At 45.3% G+C, this 21,086-nt stretch overlaps 1 protein-coding gene across 48 annotated transcripts in view; it reads left to right on the top strand.

The window, feature by feature from the left end:
- rims2a (regulating synaptic membrane exocytosis 2a) overlaps positions 1-21,086 on the top strand; it is a 251,613-nt gene that overhangs the window by 100,481 nt on the left and 130,046 nt on the right. For all 48 annotated transcript variants that reach the window (XM_064308375.1, XM_064308452.1, XM_064308208.1 and 45 more), the window contains one exon: positions 16,807-17,738. In XM_064308375.1, coding sequence (XP_064164445.1) covers positions 16,807-17,738 — 932 coding nt within the window. The remainder of the gene's footprint in view (positions 1-16,806; positions 17,739-21,086) is intronic.

Below are 21,086 nucleotides of genomic sequence, written 5' to 3' on the forward strand. Positions count from 1 at the left end.
CAGATTAATGGAGCGCATGCATTGTAATCAGGTTACAAAGCAGCTAAAATAAACAACTGCACAGGATCTGAGGGCAAAGGAAAGCAAAACACATGATGTAGGAGAATGAGGAAAGCAGCATAATGGGCTCCCTTTTAATCAGCTTTGAGCCCGGGGTTTTTAGCTTCTTCCAGTCTGAAATGCAGAGTTGTCTTCGCAGGCCTGTCAAACGCTGCATTGCCCGTGTCCATTTGAGAGAACGCCGACGAGCCAGTGCTCTCCTCCGAAATGTGTGCTGGCAGCTGGCGTTTTGTGTTCACTGCTCAATCCACCGGCTGAGTTGCACAGTCATTTGCTCCCAGGGAGTATGTTTCACACACAGCTGGTACAGGAAGATTTCAGGTACCCAGCCAACAAGCGGAGCTGCTCTTGTGCCCTCAGGCTTGGACAGTCCTGCTGACCAAAACCCTCCCACCCCACGGAGGATTTAACGTACCGCCTTGAATAGCTGCTGGCCATAGTCAACATTTGCATCATACTTGGCAGTAGGACGAATGCACACTCATCTCTGGATGGCCTTTAGGGTTATGGTGGCTTTTCTCATGGTGCTGACCTTGCTACAGATGTCCCACAAGGATCTGTACTCGGGCCTCGCCTCTTTTGCCTTTACATGCAACTTCTTGGGTCTGTCATTGCCTACCATGGTTTCTCATATCACTCCTATGATGATGTTACTCAGCTTTTCCCCTCTTTTCTTCCCACTGACCTCACATCTCAGCTCGCCTGAAGGATGTATTTTGCTGGATGGCTGAACATCATCTTAAGCTCAACTGGGCTAAGTCTGAGGTGCTCTACATTTCCTCCAATTTCTCTCCACTGATGTATCCCTCAGTCTGGATGTTACATGAGAGCTCACTCAGAGCTCTTCTAGGGTTAACCGTTAATGACCTCCTCTATTCATGTAGCAGCAGAGTGTAGTCGCACAGCTTGTCTGCAGCCTTCTCGAGCAAGCTGATGTCATAGTCACACCCCTCCTCATCTCGCTCTTACAGCTCACAACAAATTTAAAACCTTGCTGCTAGCCTACAGGGCAGTGAATGGAACAGCTCCACCATCCCTCCAATCAGTGTTCCAAATCAATACCTCCTACCTGTGGTTGCTTGTCCCATGCAGTCAAAATGGCTGTCTGTACTCCCCCCCCCCCCCCCCCCCCCCCCCAAGTGCTGGAACAAGCTCCTCGCAGTGGTTAAGACGGCTGAATCGTTGTCCAGACTGGAGACCCGACTCTTCAGTACATGTCTTTATTCACCTCCAATCCCCACCCTAGTACTACCACCTTTTCAGGTTATGGTTTTTAATGGTTTTAGTTCATATTTATATTCATTTTTCTCTTCTTAGGGTTTGATATGGATGTAATCTGTATTAATTTTTAGCATTGCTAATTTACACTGGTGCTTTAGTGATGTTTCATTTTTAGTCACTGGTCTGGAAATAGGCTGGTGTTAGCAAGGTCTGGCACTCTTGCTCATATTAATCAGATTAATGCACTTATGTTTCTTCTATATTTTAAGTCTCTCTTGATAAAAGCATCTGCTAAATGAATTTAATGTAATATAAAGTCTTAGCAGGTTGAGCCAACTAGTAGCCCCCAATATCCATATTTTTTTTTTTAGAAAGGATGAAGACAGTTCTGAAATAGTGTTTTTCTTTCTGCATATTTGGAAAACAGTTCCTTAAATATTGTTATACTTTCAACAAAATGGATCCCTTGGATAGAGCAACATGAATGCAATCAAGGCTTTTTTCGGCAGTAGACAGGGGCAGTGTTGAAATGGTACAGGGAGAAGAGCTTCTGAGCTGTGGCTCTCAAAAATCAAAGCTCTCTGAAAAACAAGGAGAGTGTGGGAAGGCTGTGATCCTGCTTAAAACATTGCATGTGATGTAGAAATGGTTTGGTTTTGTGATCACTATAGTGTTTGAAACTATTTGAAAGCCAGGCTGTCGTGTTCATTTTGTGTTCACCATGATGGTCGCAACTTTATTGTTAGAAACTTGTTAGAAAGTGAATGGAGGATTGACAAGTTCACATTCATTTGTGTATACTGCAGTTTTGCAGTTTATTCACTGGTTATTTAGATGCATGTTCGGACCAGATTGAATGTGTCATGTGGTAATAGCATACATGCACATGAACATGCATATATAGCTACAGCCGTGGTGCAAAATGCCTGGCTTGGTGTGTGCAAGCTCAGGAAAAACTGTGTACAGTAAGATACATTAAAATGGCAGATCATATCACAGCCTGCATTTTAATATGGAAATATGCATGCTACTTCAAATTTCTTGAAGAAGGAAGCAAAAAAATGCAGTGCAATGCAGTTTGAGCCCACTAACCAGGGATTACATTTTCAGTGCTACGGCACATCTTGTAAAATCACCTGTAAATAACACAATGGGACAACACGATGCAAATGTACTTAAAGTTTAGTCACTAAAAACTAAGCTGATTGCAAATCACATTCACACTCAAACACACCACATACAATAGGCCTATTTCACAAGATGGCGACCAAAACTGGATGTAGGGATACTTTGTTTCCGGTTACCATTGCTACGGACGCAAGTCCATTTCTGACAGCGAAAAATTGAGCCTAAACAGCGACGTGTGTTCTCACAGTCCCTGATAGCTCTGCCAACGTTCACTGTCCGATGTTATCCGCATTGTCGAAGCATTGCCGAGGCGACTCCATTGTGTTTTCGTAGCGTGAAGCAACATCTGCTGTCCGTTAACAGCGTCTCTGTTCCTCTCGGTTGTCCCGAAAATAAATGAATAGGGAGCCTGACAACTGTGAGGAAAAGCGATTCTGTTAACATTGACGGTCAACAGGGGAGGCAAATGCTATGCAAGTACAATGTTAGGCTCCACAAAATTACTTATGTTATTATACCGAAGTGAAATATCTCTGAATTAAGTTTTGTACTACCGTTACTATTTTGTGACATGCTGTTTGTGCTGTACTTGTTCTAATAAAGATTTATATTGCTTGTCAGATCGCCTGTGTAATGGTGTTCAGTTCACTACCGAGCTGTTTGTTTTCATCGCTGATAAAAACTACCCACACATTTTTAAATCAGCTGATATATCTTAGGTAGGCTTGTCGCGATGTCCGTCAATACATTTTGTAATTACAATTAACAACTAAAATAAACGTGCATCTGCAGTTTCAACATTGAATATCCAAATATGTGCTTGCTAACAAGCTAGCTGGCTAAAACGTAATTTGCTGATCATAACATAACATATAGCTCGCTAACTGATTTTATGACATTCCAAGTTCCAGCGCACACCAAACTACGGAGGAAGAGGTCTGCATGCTATTTCACCGAGGCTCTCAACCAGGCGAACGTTTCCTTGCTCCTGTTTACAACCTGAGACACTTCTCCAAAGCGCGCAAAGAGTACAGATGAGCTGCTTAAACTCTGAATAACTCGCGAAGTCGGTGTTTGAGGTGCTTGGCTAAGTTAGCTAGCTAGATGCGTTTCCTCTTTCAGTTTAAAATGAGCAATGACAGTGTCTCCAAACGTGTTTTTGACAATGTTGTCTTGATTATATAACCAAGGGCAAAGTATTCATACACATGAATTATTATTTTTCTGTTTCTCAAAGAGTGGTAGGGCCTATGTTTGGTGGAACTGTCATGGCAGGCGCACTGCCGCTAGCCATCTTTACCTGTTATGAATTGTTTTCGTGTTTTTAGCCGTTCTCAAGCAGGCCAACTCAGACTAGAGTGCGGTACGAAAATGGAAAAAACTAGAACTGTTACAATCACTAGGCCTGTTTGATTTTGATTTGACAGTGAATTATATATTTTTGTATATTTAATATTTTTATTATTTTATACAGCTAACTTAGCCAAGCACCTCAAACACCAACATCGCAAGTTATTCAAATAGTTTAAGCAGCTCACCTGTACTCTTTGCGCGGTTTGGAGAATTGCCTCAGGTTGTAAACAGGAGCAGGGAAACGTTCGCCTGGTTGAGAGCCTCGGCGAAATAGCGTGCAGACCTCTTCCTCCGTAGTTTGGTGTGCGCTGGAGCTTGCCATTGAGCCATAACACGGTCTTCTGTCGCATGCTGCAGCAAGGGTTTCTATGAAACTCTCGCTGGTTAAGAGATTATTAATTTCATAAATAAGGACCCCTTAATGAAGTCCGAATTATTGCCTCATTCAAATTTTAATTATTTAACGTTTTTGTTTGCTTATCCTTGATTGTACTGTCAAATTTTACTGATGCTAATGTTAAACTTGTTTTTCTAACTCAGTAGCCCATGAAGAAAAAAAAAAGAAATTATTCAAAAAATAAAAACGGCTGTCTTGTGATATGCCTGATTATAAACTGAATATAAATTTATATATTCAGAAATTGTATTTATATATTCAGAATTCTATTTATATATTCAGAAATTGTATTTATATATTCAGAATTGAATTTATATATTCGGGAATTGAATTTATATATTCGTAAATTGTACTTATATATTCAGAATTGAATTTATGTATTCAGAAATTGCATTTATATATTCAGAATTGAATTTATATATTCGGGACTTGAATTTATATATTCGGGAATTGAATTTATATATTCAGAAATTGTATTTATATATTCAGAATTGTATTTATATATTCAGAAATTGTATTTATATATTCAGAATTGAATTTATATATTCAGAAATTGTATTTATATATTCGAATGATTATGATATTTAAATTGAATTATATATTCAGAATTGTATTTATATATTCAGAATTGTATTTATATATTCGGGAATTGAATTTATATATTCAGAAATTGTATTTATATATTCGGGAATTGAATTTATATATTCAGAATTGAATTTATATATTCGGGAATTGTACTTATATATTCAGAATTGAATTTATATATTCAGAAATTGTATTTATATATTGAGGAATTGTACTTATATATTCGGGAATTGAATTTATATATTCAGAATTGAATTTATATATTCAGAAATTGTATTTATATATTCAGAATTGTATTTATATATTCAGAAATTGTATTTATATATTCAGAATTGAATTTATATATTCAGAAATTGAATTTATATATTCGGGAATTGAATTTATATATTTGTAATTTGTACTTATATATTCAGAATTGAATTTATATATTCAGAAATTGTATTTATATATTGAGGAATTGTACTTATATATTCGGGAATTGAATTCATATATTCAGAAATTGTATTTATATATTCAGAATTGAATTTATATATTCGGGAATTGAATTTATATATTCGGGAATTGTACTTATATATTCAGGAATTGTACTTATATATTCTGGAATTGAATTTATATATTCAGAAATTGTATTTATATATTCGGGAATTGAATATATATATTCGGGAATTGAATTTATATATTCGAATGTATTATATATTCAGAATTGTATTTATATATTCTGAAATTGTATTTATATATTCAGAATTGAATTTATATATTCAGAAATTGAATTTATATATTTAGAAATTGTATTTATATATTCAGAATTGAATTTATATATTCGGGAATTGAATTTATATATTCAGGAATTGTACTTATATATTCAGAATTTAATTTATATATTCGGGAATTGAATTTATATCTTGAGGAATTGTACTTATATATTCAGAATTGAATTTATATATTCGGGAAAGATGGCTAGCGGCAGTGCGCCTGCCATGACAGTTCCACCAAACATAGGCTCTACCACTCTTTGAGAAACAAAAAATAATAATTCATGTGTGTGAATACTTTGCCCTTGGTTATATAATCAAGGCAACATTGTCAAAAACACGTTTGGAAACACTGTCATTGCTCATTTTAAACTGAAAGAGGAAACGCATCTAGCTAGCTAACTTAGCCAAGCACCTCAAACACCGACTTCGCGAGTTATTCAGAGTTTAAGCAGCTCATCTGTACTCTTTGCGCGGTTTGGAGAAGTGTCTCAGGTTGTAAACAGGAGCAAGGAAACGTTCGCCTGGTTGAGAGCCTCGGCGAAATAGCATGCAGACCTCTTCCTCTGTAGTTTGGTGTGCGCTGGAACTTGGAATGTCATAAAATCAGTTAGCGAGCTATATGTTATGTTATGATTAGCAAATTACATTTTAGACAGCTAGCTTGTTAGCAAGCACATATTTGGATATTCAATGTTGAAACTGCAGATGCATGTTTATTTTAGTTGTTCATTATAATTACAAAATGTATTGACGGACATCGCGACAAGCCTACTTAAGATATATCAGCTGATTTAAAAATGTGTGGGTAGTTTTTATCAGCGATTAAAACAAACAGCTCGGTAGTGAACTGAACACCATTACACAGGCGATCTGACAAGCAATATAAATCTTTATTAGAACAAGCACAGCACAAACAACATGTCACAAAATAGTAACGGTAGTACAAAACTTTCACTTCGGTATAATAACATAAGTAATTTTGTGGAGCCTAACACATTGTACTTACATAGCATTTGCCTCCCCTGCTGACCGTCAACATTAACAGAATCGCTTTTCCTCACAGTTGTCAGGCTCCCTATTCATTCATTTTCGGGACAACCGAGTGGAACAGAGACGCTGTTAACGGACAGCAGATGTTGCTTCACGCTACGAAAACACAATGGAGTCGCCTCCAGAAAAGAATTCATGTTATGTCGAAGTGCAACATCTCTTTAATCGGCTAACTTGTTGTGGTTAGCAAGCTAGCTATTTAGCTTTCTTGTGAACCAGAGCTAACATTATACTTACCTTCATAACCGAATATAAACTTCTCAAAAAAGAATTTATAGCCCATGTCCAGTTTAGACCGCTTAACGTTCACTGGCAATGCTTCGACAATGCGGATAACATCGGACAGTGAACTTTGGCAGAGCTATCAGGGACTGTGAGAACACACATCGCTGTTTAGGCTCAATTTTTCGCTGTCAGCAATGGACTTGCGTCCGTAGCAACGGTAACCGGAAAGAAAGTATCCCTACATCCGGTTTTGGTCGCCATCTTGTGAAATAGGCTTATACACACACAAAACAATGATCTTTGCTTTCTGTTAAATTTCAACATTTTCTGTTTTAGGGCCATGTTGTGTACTTCATCTCATAAAGAATGGCTCAGTTTCATTCACTTCTCATGTTTAATACTGATGGACAGGCAATGGACAATAGAGTTGTACAGTTTAAACTCTACAGTTTAAAAAAACTTTTTTTTTTCTTTTCTCACAATTTGGAATTCTCACCTGCTTTAGGCTTGTACTCACCTGTTCCACCCACTCAGTGAGAGGATGAGTAACAGAGAGAGCAGACTCAGTGAGAGGGTGAGTAACAGAGAGAGCAGACTCAGTGAGAGGGTGAGTAACAGAGAGAGCAGACTCAGTGAGAGGATGAGTAGCAGAGAGAGCAGACTCAGTGAGAGGGTGAGTAACAAAGAGCAGACTCAGTGAGAGGATGAGTAACAGGAGATCAGACTTCAGTGAGAGGGTGAGTAACAAAGAGCAGACTCAGTGAGAGGGTGAGTAACAGAGAGAGCAGACTCAGTGAGAGGGTGAGTAACAGAGAGAGCAGACTCAGTGAGAGGATGAGTAGCAGAGAGAGCAGACTCAGTGAGAGGGTGAGTAACAAAGAGCAGACTCAGTGAGAGGATGAGTAACAGGGAGATCAGACTCAGTGAGAGGGTGAGTAACAAAGAGCAGACTCAGTGAGAGGGTGAGTAACAGAGAGAGCAGACTCAGTGAGAGGGTGAGTAACAGAGAGAGCAGACTCAGTGAGAGGGTGAGTAACAGAGAGAGCAGACTCAGTGAGAGGATGAGTAGCAGAGAGAGCAGACTCAGTGAGAGGGTGAGTAACAAAGAGCAGACTCAGTGAGAGGATGAGTAACAGGGAGATCAGACTCAGTGAGAGGGTGAGTAACAAAGAGCAGACTCAGTGAGAGGATGAGTAACAGAGAGAGCAGACTCAGTGAGAGGATGAAGAACAGAAGAGCAGACTCAGTGAGAGGTGAGTAACAGGAGACAGACTCAGTGAGAGGATGAGTAACAGAGAGAGCAGACTCAGTGAGAGGATGAGTAACAGAGAGAGCAGACTCAGTGAGAGGGTGAGTAACAAAGAGCAGACTCAGTGAGAGGGTGAGTAACAGAGAGAGCAGACTCAGTGAGAGGGTGAGTAACAGAGAGAGCAGACTCAGTGAGAGGGTGAGTAACAGAGAGAGCAGACTCAGTGAGAGGGTGAGTAACAGAGAGCAGACTCAGTGAGAGGGTGAGTAACAGAGAGCAGACTCAGTCTGAGAAGCCACGGTTAGCTAAACACTTATAAAAGGTTCTGCTCACACTGCAGGTGCCATGTTCAGAAGAGTAAATCACTCTGGAGCCAGCGTGATGTACGCATCATAACCTCTTTTTTATGATAACCAGGATCAAACTTCATTGATTTGCTACCGTGGAGACCTCTCCCTCCAGTTCCGGGAAACACTTCATCACACGCAGCTGCGCTGCAGCCCTAAAAAAAAAAAAAAAAAAAACACCTTCCCAGAAGGCACCAGTCCACATTTCAGCAGGTTTGAGAGAATGCAAACAATTCCGACACCGTGCCACCCACCAAGTTCCTGTGATTTTCACAAGATCGAGGTGCTAGATCCTTCTCGCCCGCTCTCCGCATATAATTCATACTCTGTCAACAGCGCTAATAATAGCTGAGAGAACAGTGCAGACGCTGAAAATCTTTTTTGAGGATTAGCATATTGGACATGAACATATGCTGGTTCTGCTTTAAGTCATTAGACACTGGCTCGGAAGACAGCATGCGTGGGATTAACTCCACTCCATCATCCGATGTAGCGATACGGCTTCCTGTGCCAGCATATGTGGGATAATGCAAGATGGCCCGGTTGCCGCTTCAATATCTTGAGTGCCTGAGGAGCAGCGGAGCCAAAACGCTCAAACTGCTCTTCTTCCGCCAGGGCTGCGAGAGTCTGGCCAAAGCGCAGTTCTGTGCCTGTAACTCTTCTGAAAGCGGCGAGCTGCGCAGTCGAAGTTTCAAACAGGAGCAGCTGGCTGGGGCGGGGGTGAGGTCGGGGCGGGGGGGCACGACTCGGGACCTCCCGTGAACGAATCGCCGCAGATCTCCATCTGCACCTCCCGCCCGCCGCTGAGCCGTCAGGGTTCTTTCTTCCGGAGCCGAGCGCGAGAAGTCGTGCTAACCGCTAGCATGACGACTGAGTGCACCTGGCGGCGGAATGCAAATGGGTGGTCTTTCCCGAGGGCCGCGGACGAAAGCTAGCCTCTGAGCCGACTCCAGCCCGCTACGTAGCACGCGGTGACGTTCCCGCTACGCGCGTACCCTGTCCCTGTCAAATAAGTTACTCAGGAAACGAGTGAAAAATAAGAAGAAGATTGATAGATGATAGCCCAGACCTCTGAGCCTAGCCCACCACCCCCCACCAGGGACCGGAGCTAGGCCGAGCCTGTGCTGGGTTCGTATTTAACGGCGGTGGCCCGACGCCGGCGGTGCCAAAGCGAGAGCGGGCTCGTCCATCACGCGGTGCAGCTCTGCGGGACCCGACCCGCGGGCCGACGGAAACCGAGCGCTTCCTGGTTTAGCGCCGGCCTCCCCCGGCCTGCGGGTCAAACGGCAGTAAAAACCCAGACGGACGCTAAAACGCTGAATCGGCGCTGGCACCGGCGGGGACGGCCGTCAGCTACGGAGACGAGGCGGGGGGGAGGGCTGGCTTACGGGGCAGCGACGGGGCGGGAACTTTTCCGTTTGACGTTTGAAGCTCTGTCGGGACGGGCCGCTCGAACGCATAGAGCCGGGATGATGTAACGTTTGTGTCAGCTGAGCGAGGTATGGGGGGGGGTTGTGTCTCCAGGGAATGCTGGGAGCTTTTACAGTGATTCAGCGTGCAAACAAGCTCCCTCGGAGGCTAGATCCCACCCCCCCGTTCCGCTACCTGACCACCACGCCTGCCCTGACCTCCGGCACATCATTACTAACGCAGCCACACTCAGTTTCTCAATGAAGCCCTGGTTAATGTGCGGGGCCCATCAATTATGCATCACCCACATGCCTCGCCCGTGTAAGAGACATCTGACGTTCCGGATATCGAGCGAGAGAGCGATCGGAAAAGTTAAGAGCTCGGAAAGGGGTGGGGTGCGGAGGAGGTGAGGACGGGGTCTGGCTTTGTGATTGTTGTTGCTGATGATTTCATTGATGCTTGGCTATGCTACTTTTCACACACCACATACACACCCACACATCCACAGATACACATGTAAAAACAAAACATTTTTGGCTAGTTTTTCCATCTCTACCCAGGGCATGGGGAGGGATTACTCAGTTATAGCATGCAGGGCTAAATAAACAGTTTGCAAACCAGCAGACATAGGGTGAGTACCCATGAAGCCCACTGAAATCTTTAAAAAAATAGATTACATTTCACATTTTTTGAATAGACTTTAGTACATGTAAGAGATGAATCCCTCGTTTTAAAGTTGATGAAATATGTGAAAAGTATGGACTGGGCAAGGTACCTGACACCAATATGCCCATATGTGTTCCAAGCCCTCATTAATTATTTTAAGAAAATCTACTTTTAAAAATTTTCCAGGACATTAGATTTTGTTCCAGTTTATTTAAATTTTAAGGACATTGTAAAGATGAAATATAAAGCATATGAATTCTGCGCCCCCTTCATCCGTTTCCACATTTTGTTGTGCTAGTGTGCCCGACACCCTTCTCTGGCACCTGCTTTCAGAAGCTCGAAAAATATTCACGCAAAGAAGGGAATCGCAATTAATGCATGCTTTAGTAAATTAGACGGAATACTTAATTGGCCTAATTTACATAACCTCCACCCTGTTTCTGCGTGCTCACTCCAGGTATACATATGCATGAACACATGCATCAAAAGGAATGTTTCAGAGTGATGTAATCCTCACAAAATACATCCTAATAACGATTTTGTTTAGTTATTCTGACGTAAATATTGCAATCTTGTAGCAACTGGTTTTGCATCAGAAAAGCAGTCACAATCCTTTAGTAAATCTGGCCCTTAGTGTTAATTTGTACATTTGTAATACGGATGCGTTAAATGCTTGAAAAAAGATTTAAATGGTAGACGTTGTTGCACCACAGTCACTAGCAGCTCACTAGTAGTTGATGAGTTCATTGATGCGTTAGACAAGACCAAACAATAGTTTTTCCTTTTTAATTCAAATGAGAAAGTGAATTTAATATGTGTATTGGTTTGATAGGTAAACTTACCTGAATGAAGTAGTGGAAGATTCACGTCAATCACTTTGTTGTTCTTGCAGCATTATTTCTAATTGAAATATGTGTGATATATTGTCATTACTGCTGTGTGGCAGTAGACGCAGCGAGCCCGATTGTCACTGAGCTGTGAATACATCTCTCCCCTTTAATGTGCTTCAGTGATCTGCCTGTTAGTGTGGAGAGAAGGAGATGCTTTTCAGGCATGGTTATGGACTCCTGCTCTGTGTAGCTTCAGCATGCTATGGACCCTTGTGGAGGCAGAGAGGTACGGAGGCTGTCCCCGGAGAGGCTCAGTCTGTCCACACAGACCCAGACCACATGCCAAAGGCCCCTCAGCCTTGACCGTGCTCTGTGCTGGAACTGGATCGGTAGCCCAGAAGGCTACTGAATCCTATAAACACTCCGTGCGGCCAGCCAATAATGTACCATTTCCAAATGAAGCTATGACAATGATATACCATACCTGATTAATAAAGCTCTGCAGAACTTCAGATCATGGTCATGTACAGAACTTGGCTGATTGAGTAGCACAATCCCTCATCAATCCTGAGGAGACATTCCCTGCTTGTGATTACATCTAGGTCTGGTCTGAGGCACAGAACATGCCATGGAGGAAGTATCATCATGTTCCTGAGACGCTGTTCTGGGAGATTTGTCCCAATGGAGTCTGTGCTCTGTGTAGGCATGGCAGGCTATGGTTTGACAGGGTTTCACAATTCCTGAATTTTAATGGTTGGGGGGACCTACACGTTTGGAAGCTCCCTGTTTTCTGCAGTTAGCACGGGTTCATCTTAGTTTAGCTTTTGTTCATTGTCTATGCAGTATATAACAATGACTTCAATATAAAATACACAATGGCGAAAATATATGCACAGGTGGTGGAAAGAGATGCCTGGGGGCTTGTAATTAACTTTTATATCCACAACATTTCTTCCCTTTATGATACCTGGCTGTGCTGCTTTTACTATTGTTACTGTTGTATTCCACCTATATGTGTCTTCACTGTAGAATTTCATGTGCTTTTCTATTACTTGAATAATAATAATAATAATAATAATACTAATAATAATAATTTCAATCAGGATTATAATACATTTGTGTACCCTGATGCCAGTCATTTCCCTCTATGCTGAACTAAAATCTGACTAACATACTTATGTATGAATCAACGATGGAATCACAGCTGTACAAATCTCAATCACACAGCCTAGCTCTCATGGCAAATGTGAGAAATGCACCTCCACGCTGCAACCAAGCTTGCTGCCAGACGCCCACTGGGGTGTGACATGGAGCTGTTATTTTAAACAGCCGCGCTCTTACTCGGCCTCTCTGATAAGGAAGCTCTTACTTTACTGGGAGCCACAGCAGTGGACAGACGGCGCGTCTTCGAACGCTTCGGCACTTTGTCTTTTCTCAAAGCTTTCAGTCTCACGCCGCATTCTCATTCTCACACACACTTCTGCGGTATAAAAAAACCAGCTTGTCTTATACTTGTTTGCAGGCATATTAGGACGTGTGCTGTGATCGCCAATGCAGCAGGGACTACTGATGAAAAGTAGCCTGTTGGCTGTACCTGATTGGCTGCACCGTATGACTGTCACAAATGTTTTCAACTGTATGCAGATTTTGCCTTAAATAAGTGAGTGAGCGAAGGGTTTAAGATGCTTGGCTGTGGCCAGGTTCTGCTCTCAGAGGCTCCTGATGGACGCGGAGAGGCCGTGGGCAGCGGCTCGCTCTGGGGGACCCGGAGGAGAGGCCAATCCGAGGAAGCCTCCTCTCGTAAACGAGCTCGTCCGTAACGCTTTCTCCGACGCGCCGCTGACTTTCAGCCCCCGCCTGTGAACCGAAGGCCTCGAAAATCCCCCCGCCCCACCTCAGACAGCAGTTTGCTGCACTGAGGAAGTACGGAACATGTTCGCCGTAGCTGATGTGTAAACGCACACGTGCGTTTGCTTGCAGTGGACTTGACGCGACCATGTTGTTTGCTTTTTGAATTTTTTGGAAATATGGATTAGAACTGTTTAATGGGGCGGGGGTAACCACTTTAAGGTATATGTTGGTTTTTGCCTGATGGACAGGTTTTTGGTTTCTTTCATCTTTTACCCTGTGCCTAGATGCATCTACTCCATGCTGTAGTGGTATTGTACTTCTTATTTGTATCTTTGTAATAGCCTGTCTTTCAGATGATCATGATCTCTGGGCTTATTCTCCATTTTGCGCTTTGTTATTCCTCTTGTGCAAGAGCAGCTAACGGACACCTACTTATCTGTAGCTCTTCCCTACTGTACCTTTTTAATATTATTATTGGCATAGATGTGGACATGCCAGAACGGGATGTGCCTGTGGACGTATTGTCAGTGAGAGCTGACATTCTGACCCTGTTCTGACAGCAGTGGAAAGTGTCCCGGTGGAATTCTTGTTTGAATAGATCCATATGAAACAGTAGAACCCGTTGCAGTAGATGTTTTTGACTGGCTTTGCATGTTTTGACAGGAAGTGAGAAATCCGCTGTCATGTGGGATTCAAGGATATAAATAGCAAATAACAAACTCATAACAAAAAACTTCACTGGATAAAAGTCCAGGAAACTGGATTCAAATTGTGATTATATTCCCCAGAAGTGAAAATTGGTTGTCTTCTTGATATTTCTCTCAGGTCTTTAACCCAATTATCACCATTAAAATGTAATAAACGCTATTCGATTATGGTGACCTGTTCAGCATATAAGGACAGTGGGCTTGTGTCCACCACTTATTAATATTCATATCCAGAAGAAACCTCATATGTTAACCATTCCTCGCCACTGGGTTAGACCAGGTTGTCCACAGGAGTAACAATAGACTACCAGACAAAACAAAGGAAAGCAACATAAGCTTTACCATCATATAGTTAAACCTGCAAATCATTAAATGTGCCATAACACTGTAACACTGAGCTACTGTACACTAACATTAGACTTGACAGCAGTCTTAAACTCTGGACAGTACACTTGAATAAAGAAAGGCTTTGATTCCACATATCTAAGCTAGAAGGCTATTTAATTCACTGCTAACTAACGGTAGGCCTACTTAGATCTGTCACATGTGTGTTCTGTGACCACCAGGAGTTTCAGTAGCAGCAACAGCTGGGAGGGAGGTGAAGGGAGGGAAAGCACTGCACCAGCACTAGCTGGTACATTGTTTTTGTTGATAATTGGTGAGGTCCTCCTTGTGAAAATGGGCACTACAGATATTGTTGAGGTTATTGCAGTGCCTGTGGGCCTCCAGGAATTGGAACCAATTTCTCGTGCTTCTCTTCATTTTTGGGGAAAAAGTGGCTTGGTTTGTCTGCATCCAGTGAAGGCACAATGCTTAGGCATCTCCAACTTAGCCTGCTGGTAATAAAATTACGAGAGCATCATTTACATATTACAGGTAGAAAGAATTTCACTGGTCTTTCCATTTTAGTGACGTACATTGTACCCAGCTAACCCCGCCTGCTTGAAAACGTGGCATTTAGAGAAAGGGAGAAAGAAAGCCGGTCTTGGCTCTGGCTCGTCAAAGTTTTTTCATTTTATTTTTTTTGCAAGAATTGTTTAAAAATATTTCTGGCCCATTTGTGAATGAAAAAAGTATTAAAACAGCACATCAGCAAATAATTCACAGATTTCAGTTTCCCGGACCTTCAACCATTTTTGCTTGTAAGTAGATAACTGGCAAATTGTCAACAGCATTTGTACAACTTTCTGTCTTTTATGTCATTTGACTTTTAACTCTGAGGCTAAAGTATGGCCCCAGGCAGTACCCTTGCGGTTTCTGTCGTTGTACTCTTGAGCCGGGTACTTGACCCAGATTGCTTCAGAAAAATACCATGCCCCACGTCTGAGTAATTAAAATGTCAACACTAGTAAAATAATCTGTTAAGCAAATAAATAGTGTAGGAATGTTATATTTTTGTGTTTTACTATTTATAATAGCATCCATATTTACTGAGACATAATCCGTACCCAAATCATAAAACATCACACTGGCCACGCCCACATGCTGATCCCTCAGCCATAATTTAAAACCGATCTCGATTTGATTCTAGACTAAGTTGAGCATCACTGCATCAAGGACTCGTGGAGTCCTGCTCAGCCCTGGTCCTGGAGATCCATTAGCTCTGCTGGTTTATGTTTTCACCCCAACCATCTACTCAGCAACCAGTTTAGACCCAAGATACCATGTCATATGACAGAACTGTATAGCCTTCATATTGCTAACAGACTATCATTCCAGTACGATAAAGCCGTCTTTTGGCTGATGATTATTTTTCGGAGGGCTCTATTTTTATTCTCTCAGACGTCATTCAGGACGGCGCCGCGCCTTTCGGCAGCCAGTTCTCCTCGCCCACGCGGAGAGGTGCGCCGGTACGCTCCCGACGCGCGCGGAGAACCGTCGAGGACGCGACGAGGCTCCTCCGCCGCTTCCTCCGACAGACCGCTGCGTTCGTTGCCCCGGGAAACGCGGCGCGACGGAAATAACTTGAGCGCACCAGCCAGAGAGGCGCCGGTTTCATCTGGACGCTTTCAGGGAGCGTTGGCTCTCCGGCGCTCGCGTGCGCTCACCGGCGCAGTCTGCGGCGCGGCTCGAGTCCATTTCCTACGCCGCGCGGTTCTTACGCGCTGCCCTAGCGAATGATGCGGTGAAATGGTGGCGATGCCCCTTGCATTAACAATCGTATGTGAGGGCCAGAAGTTTGAGATGGAAATAAATGGCTGTAAATATTCTGGCCGAAGAGCCCGAGATGGTAAATGCATGAAATATTAATTGCGGACATTTCTAATTGTAACTCTGCTCTGAAAATAATGTGGATGCATCATTACATTGCATTAAAATAATTTAGTAGATGCTCTTAAACAGAGATACTTTGAGTGAATGAAATTCTTCAGCTTATTAACCTAGAAAGATCAAATAGGGGAAGCTAAATAGGCAAAGAAATTGAACTATTCTGATGCAGTTGATTTGGCATCGGAAATTCTTGATTTTGGACGATGGTACATAAAGTTGAGAAACTGCAGTTTCATATCAGAGTTTTAAACTGTTTTATTACACAGCATGCTGTTGGTCCCATTGTAATCCCACTGACTTCACATAATCTTGTTTGCACACTGCATATATGCATGCCATCACAATAGGCTCATGCTCCTGCAGTTGATAATGTTGAAATATTAATAAAAGAAAGGGCCCTTTTGTTGATTTTAGTGTGTATATATTGTTGAATGAGGATTTTTGTCACACCTAGACAGAGGATATTGTAGTTTGGCTTCATATACTTTCATTCTGCTTCAGCTTTTTAGATATTTGAACCAAGGTGTGGCTCTTGAATGAAAGAAATGGTGTGCCTGTTTTGTGAAAGCGTACTTCCTTGCTGAGTTCTGTATGGTTAGTCATCATCCCCTGACACAAAGCGGCTGCTGAGCCCGGCATATTTCCCCCCCCTCCTTGGACCCCATCCCTCTCGCTGATTGGCTCATTTTTTTTATTGACAGGAAAAGAAGCCCATCAGCATCCAGGGATCCAAACCAAACGTACGACCAAAGGGAGGACAGGGGTGAGCGCTCGCAGTATGCGCCGGCGGACGGCGGGATGCCCAGATCACCGTCCGACTACGGGGATCGGGACCCTCGCCGGGCGGGGCGGGGCCCACGGATGTACGAGGACGCCAACGCGGCACACGGCGAGTACCAGGACCGGCGGGGGCACTGGGGGCGCTCGCAGGACTACCCGCCGGACGAGGACCTAGACGGGCAGCCCAGCGAGTACGAGCTCCAGCGCCGGCGGGAGGAGGAGTACCAGGCCCGTTACCGCAGCGACCCCAACCTGGCCCGCTACCCGGTCAAGCCGCAGCCCTACGAGGAGCAGATGCGCATGCACGCCGAGGTGTCGCGGGCGCGGCACGAGCGTCGCCACAGCGACGTCTCGCTGGCCTACACCGAGCTGGACGACCCGCGCGGGCGCCCGTCCCGCGCCCACCCCGCCTCCGACCGCCGCTTCCCGCCCGACGGCCAGCGCTCCTACTCCGTGGAGAGGACTTCCCCCGGCCCGGTCCGCCGGGCCGACCGCAGCCCGCCCACGCCGCACCGGAGCCCCGTGCTGGACCTGCGGCGGGGGCCCGGCGGGATGGGGGACCCCGCCCGCCGGCCCCCGCCGCCGCCCCAGCAGCAGCAGCACCACCTGGACCCCGGCTCGGCCGTGCGCCGGAGCAAGCGGGAGAAGATGGACGCCATGCTGCGCAACGACTCGCTCAGCTCCGACCAGTCCGAGTCGGTCCGCCCGCCGCCGCCCAAGCCCCACAAGACCAAGCGGCTGGGCAAGATGCGGCAGGTGTCCCTCAGCAGCTCGGAGGAGGAGCTGGCCACCACGCCCGAGTACACCAGCTGCGAGGACGTGGAGATCGAGAGCGAGTCCGTCAGCGAGAAAGGTAAGGGCCCTCGCTCCCCCCGCCCCCGTCTCCGGGAGACGCCTGTGTGGTCAGGCCCTGTCAGCGCTGCCTGAATTATGCATTAGAGCCTCTTCTCTCAGACGGTGGCACCTGCTGTTTGTGTTCTACAGCGTTTGGGACAAATGTTTGCTGTTACTGTACTGTGTTCAATCCCTTAATATGAATACATCAAATTCGGTCCCTGTTGTATGTGTAGTACTTTAAAGAAACACAGTGAGCAATATAATGCAGTCTGTTGATGAAGTGTACCCTGACTGGTATTTGACATGGTATGTCTGTGTCTGTGTGTCTGTCTGTCTTCATATCTACGGGGTGTGTTTATGACGTTTTACCAGGCTGATGCTGGAACAGGGGAGCAGGGGTGTGAATCAGCTTGTTGTGTTTGAAAGTTCTGGTACATGTGTGGTACATGCATAAATTAATGTGTGCTGTTTTATTTAGTTCTTTGTGCTTCCAAGGGCCTTAATGCTTTCAAATGTACTGTGCTCTGAATTTGAATTAAAATGATGTAATGTGAAGGCATGAAGGTATATATGTAATATGTGCACAGTGGAACAAAGTGAATGAAAAACAGTTTTTCTATGTTGAATAACTAACCTTTATCCCCCCAGTCTGCTGTACCTCATCCATGTCTGTGTTTATGTGTGCTAATATTATGTCCCTCAGGATGTGGCTCCTGTCTGAGGGTGGCTCAGGGGGAGCAGTTTCAGTGTTGCACATTGTGCACATCTGTGTGTGTGATTCTCAGGGAGTGGCATTAATGCATTGCACAATATAGCCTCTGTGTGAGTGTGTGATTCCCGGGGGAGCTGTTTTTGTTTTGCACACTATAGCCTCTGTGTGTGTGTGTGTGTGTTATTCTCAGGGGAGCTGTTTCTGTGTTGCACTCTATAGCCTCTGTGTGTGTGATTCTCAGGGGAGCTCTTTCTGTGTTGCACACTATAGCCTGTGTGTGTGTAATTCTCAGGGGAGCTCTTTCTGTGTTGCACACTATAGCCTGTGTGTGTGTAATTCTCAGGGGAGCTCTTTCTGCGTTGCACACTATAGCCTCTGTGTGTGTGTGTGTGTGTGTGTGTGTTATTCTCAGGGGAGCTGTTTCTGTGTTGCACTCTATAGCCTCTGTGTGTGTGATTCTCAGGGGAGCTGTTTCTGTGTTGCACTCTATAGCCTGTGTGAGTGTGATTCTCAGGGGAGCTGTTTCTGTGTTGCACACCATAGCCTCTGTGTGTGTGTGATTCTCAGGGGAGCTGTTTCTGTGTTGCACTCTATAGCCTGTGTGTGTGTAATTCTCAGGGGAGCTCTTTCTGTGTTGCACACTATAGCCTGTGTGTGTGTAATTCTCAGGGGAGCTGTTTCTGCGTTGCACACTATAGCCTCTGTGTGTGTGATTCTCAGGGGAGCTGTTTCTGTGTTGCACACTATAGCCTGTGTGTGTGTGTGTGATTCTCAGGGGAGCTGTTTCTGTGTTGCACACTATAGCCTGTGTGTGTGTGTGTGTGTTTTATTCTCAGAGGAGCTGTGTCTGTGTTGCACACTATAGCCTGTGTGTGTGTGCGTGTTGTTCTCAGGGGAGCTGTTTCTGTGTTGCACTCTATAGCCTGCGCGTGTTTCTGAGGGGGAACCCTTTCTGTGTTGCGCACTGTAGCCTGTGTGTATGAGATTCTCAGGGGAACTCTTTCCATGTTGCACACTGTAGCCTGTGTGTGTGATTCTGAGGGGGAGCTCTTTCCGTGTTGCACACTGTAGCCTGTGTGTGTGATTCTGAGGGGGAGCACTTTCCGTGTTGCGCACTGTAGCCTCTGTGTGTGATTCTGAGGGGGAGCACTTTCCGTGTTGCGCACTGTAGTTTCTGTGTGTGATTCTGAGGGGGAGCTCTTTCCGTGTTGTACACTGTAGCCTGGTTGTGTGATTCTGAGGGGGAGTCGAGTTATTTCTGTGTTGACACTATGGGGCCAGGCTGTTGCTTAATGCGCCCAGTCTGCTGTAATGGACTTTACTGTATAATACCGGGCAGGTGTTGGGACGATCAGGGGTTAGCAACGCTGAGAAGACTGCCGGTTTGATCCTCCTTAGCGATCAGTTGAAAACAGGCAGAAGACCAGAGAATGAGTGCGGCCCGAAATTGTGCGCTTTGACTCGGCTGAACGCACCGTCAGAGACGCCGTCGAATGCATGTTTTGTCTTGTAGGTGGGTGGGAAGCACTTTCGCAGCCGCTCCGTTGCACCGGGGGCTGCCGCTGGTGGCGCGCGTTAATTAACGGAGGTGGAGCGAACGTAATTAACGCTTTCTCGGAGGAAACGAGACTGCCTTCCGCGTGGGCCCCTTGCGGCCGGATCAGCCAGGCCCCGAACAGCCTTCAGGGCCCCGTGTCCCGCGTCCCGCGTCCCGGAGTCGGCTTTTCGCTCGCCGGGTCCAGATGCCGGGGGCAGATTACCGTTCGTGCACAAGGGTTATCCGCTGCGCCGCGGCGCTAGCTAACCGCGTTGATGATGTCATCGCCCTAAAGCCCCTAACAGACTCCCTCAGGAAGATTATACCTGGCGTGGCAAAGGCCGGCCGGCACGCGGCAGCGCCGGCGTCGAGCGGAGCGGCGTCGCGTGTAATGCAATTATCAGACACCCTCTAAAGATCCTCCGCCGCTCGCAGCGGTTTTTGCGGCGCGCTTACGATCAGGGGTTAGCAACACTCGGCGGCCGGCGCGTGTTTTAGCCGCTAGATCCGCGGGAAAGCGTGGCTGCGGGGGCTGCTAGCGTTTGACGTTAGCGCGCGATGCGCTTCTCTTCTCCGTCGGCGGCGCGTTTGAGCCTTTGCGAGAAGCCTCTGCGGCGCACTGAGTCACGCTACGTTCTCCACAGCGGTCGCGGCGCGTCGCCGCGGTCGCCCCGGGAGACGGCTGCCGTGCGTCGGGACCGCTGGCGCACTGTAAAAGCTGCACTGCTGCGCACAACAGCGACGGTCCTGGCAGCGGCCACGTGAGTACTAGAGTGTGGAGGACATGCGCGGTGCTCCTGCATTCACCAGCTGCGCGACGCTCACAGGCAAGAGCTGAATCTCCACTGGGATACTGCAGAGAACAAGGAGAAGCCATCATGTGCACTCATATTGGGATGGCAGGTATGCCGTCCAGCCAAGTTACGCCTTGGCGGGGGCATGCCCCATACCTATACAGCACTGAGAGTTTGGCACGTTTCAGGGTTCCATACAGAAATAACCGCAACAGCCACAGACTCTCAGCCCTTAAAAACATGAATTTCTGCACATTCTGACCCCATTTCAAGAGATAGAATTCATAAACAACTTTGCATGTCCACACAATAAAGCCCCAA

The sequence above is a fragment of the Anguilla rostrata genome, chromosome 1, assembly GCF_018555375.3.
Source record: "Anguilla rostrata isolate EN2019 chromosome 1, ASM1855537v3, whole genome shotgun sequence".
NCBI classification, from domain to species: domain Eukaryota; kingdom Metazoa; phylum Chordata; class Actinopteri; order Anguilliformes; family Anguillidae; genus Anguilla; species Anguilla rostrata.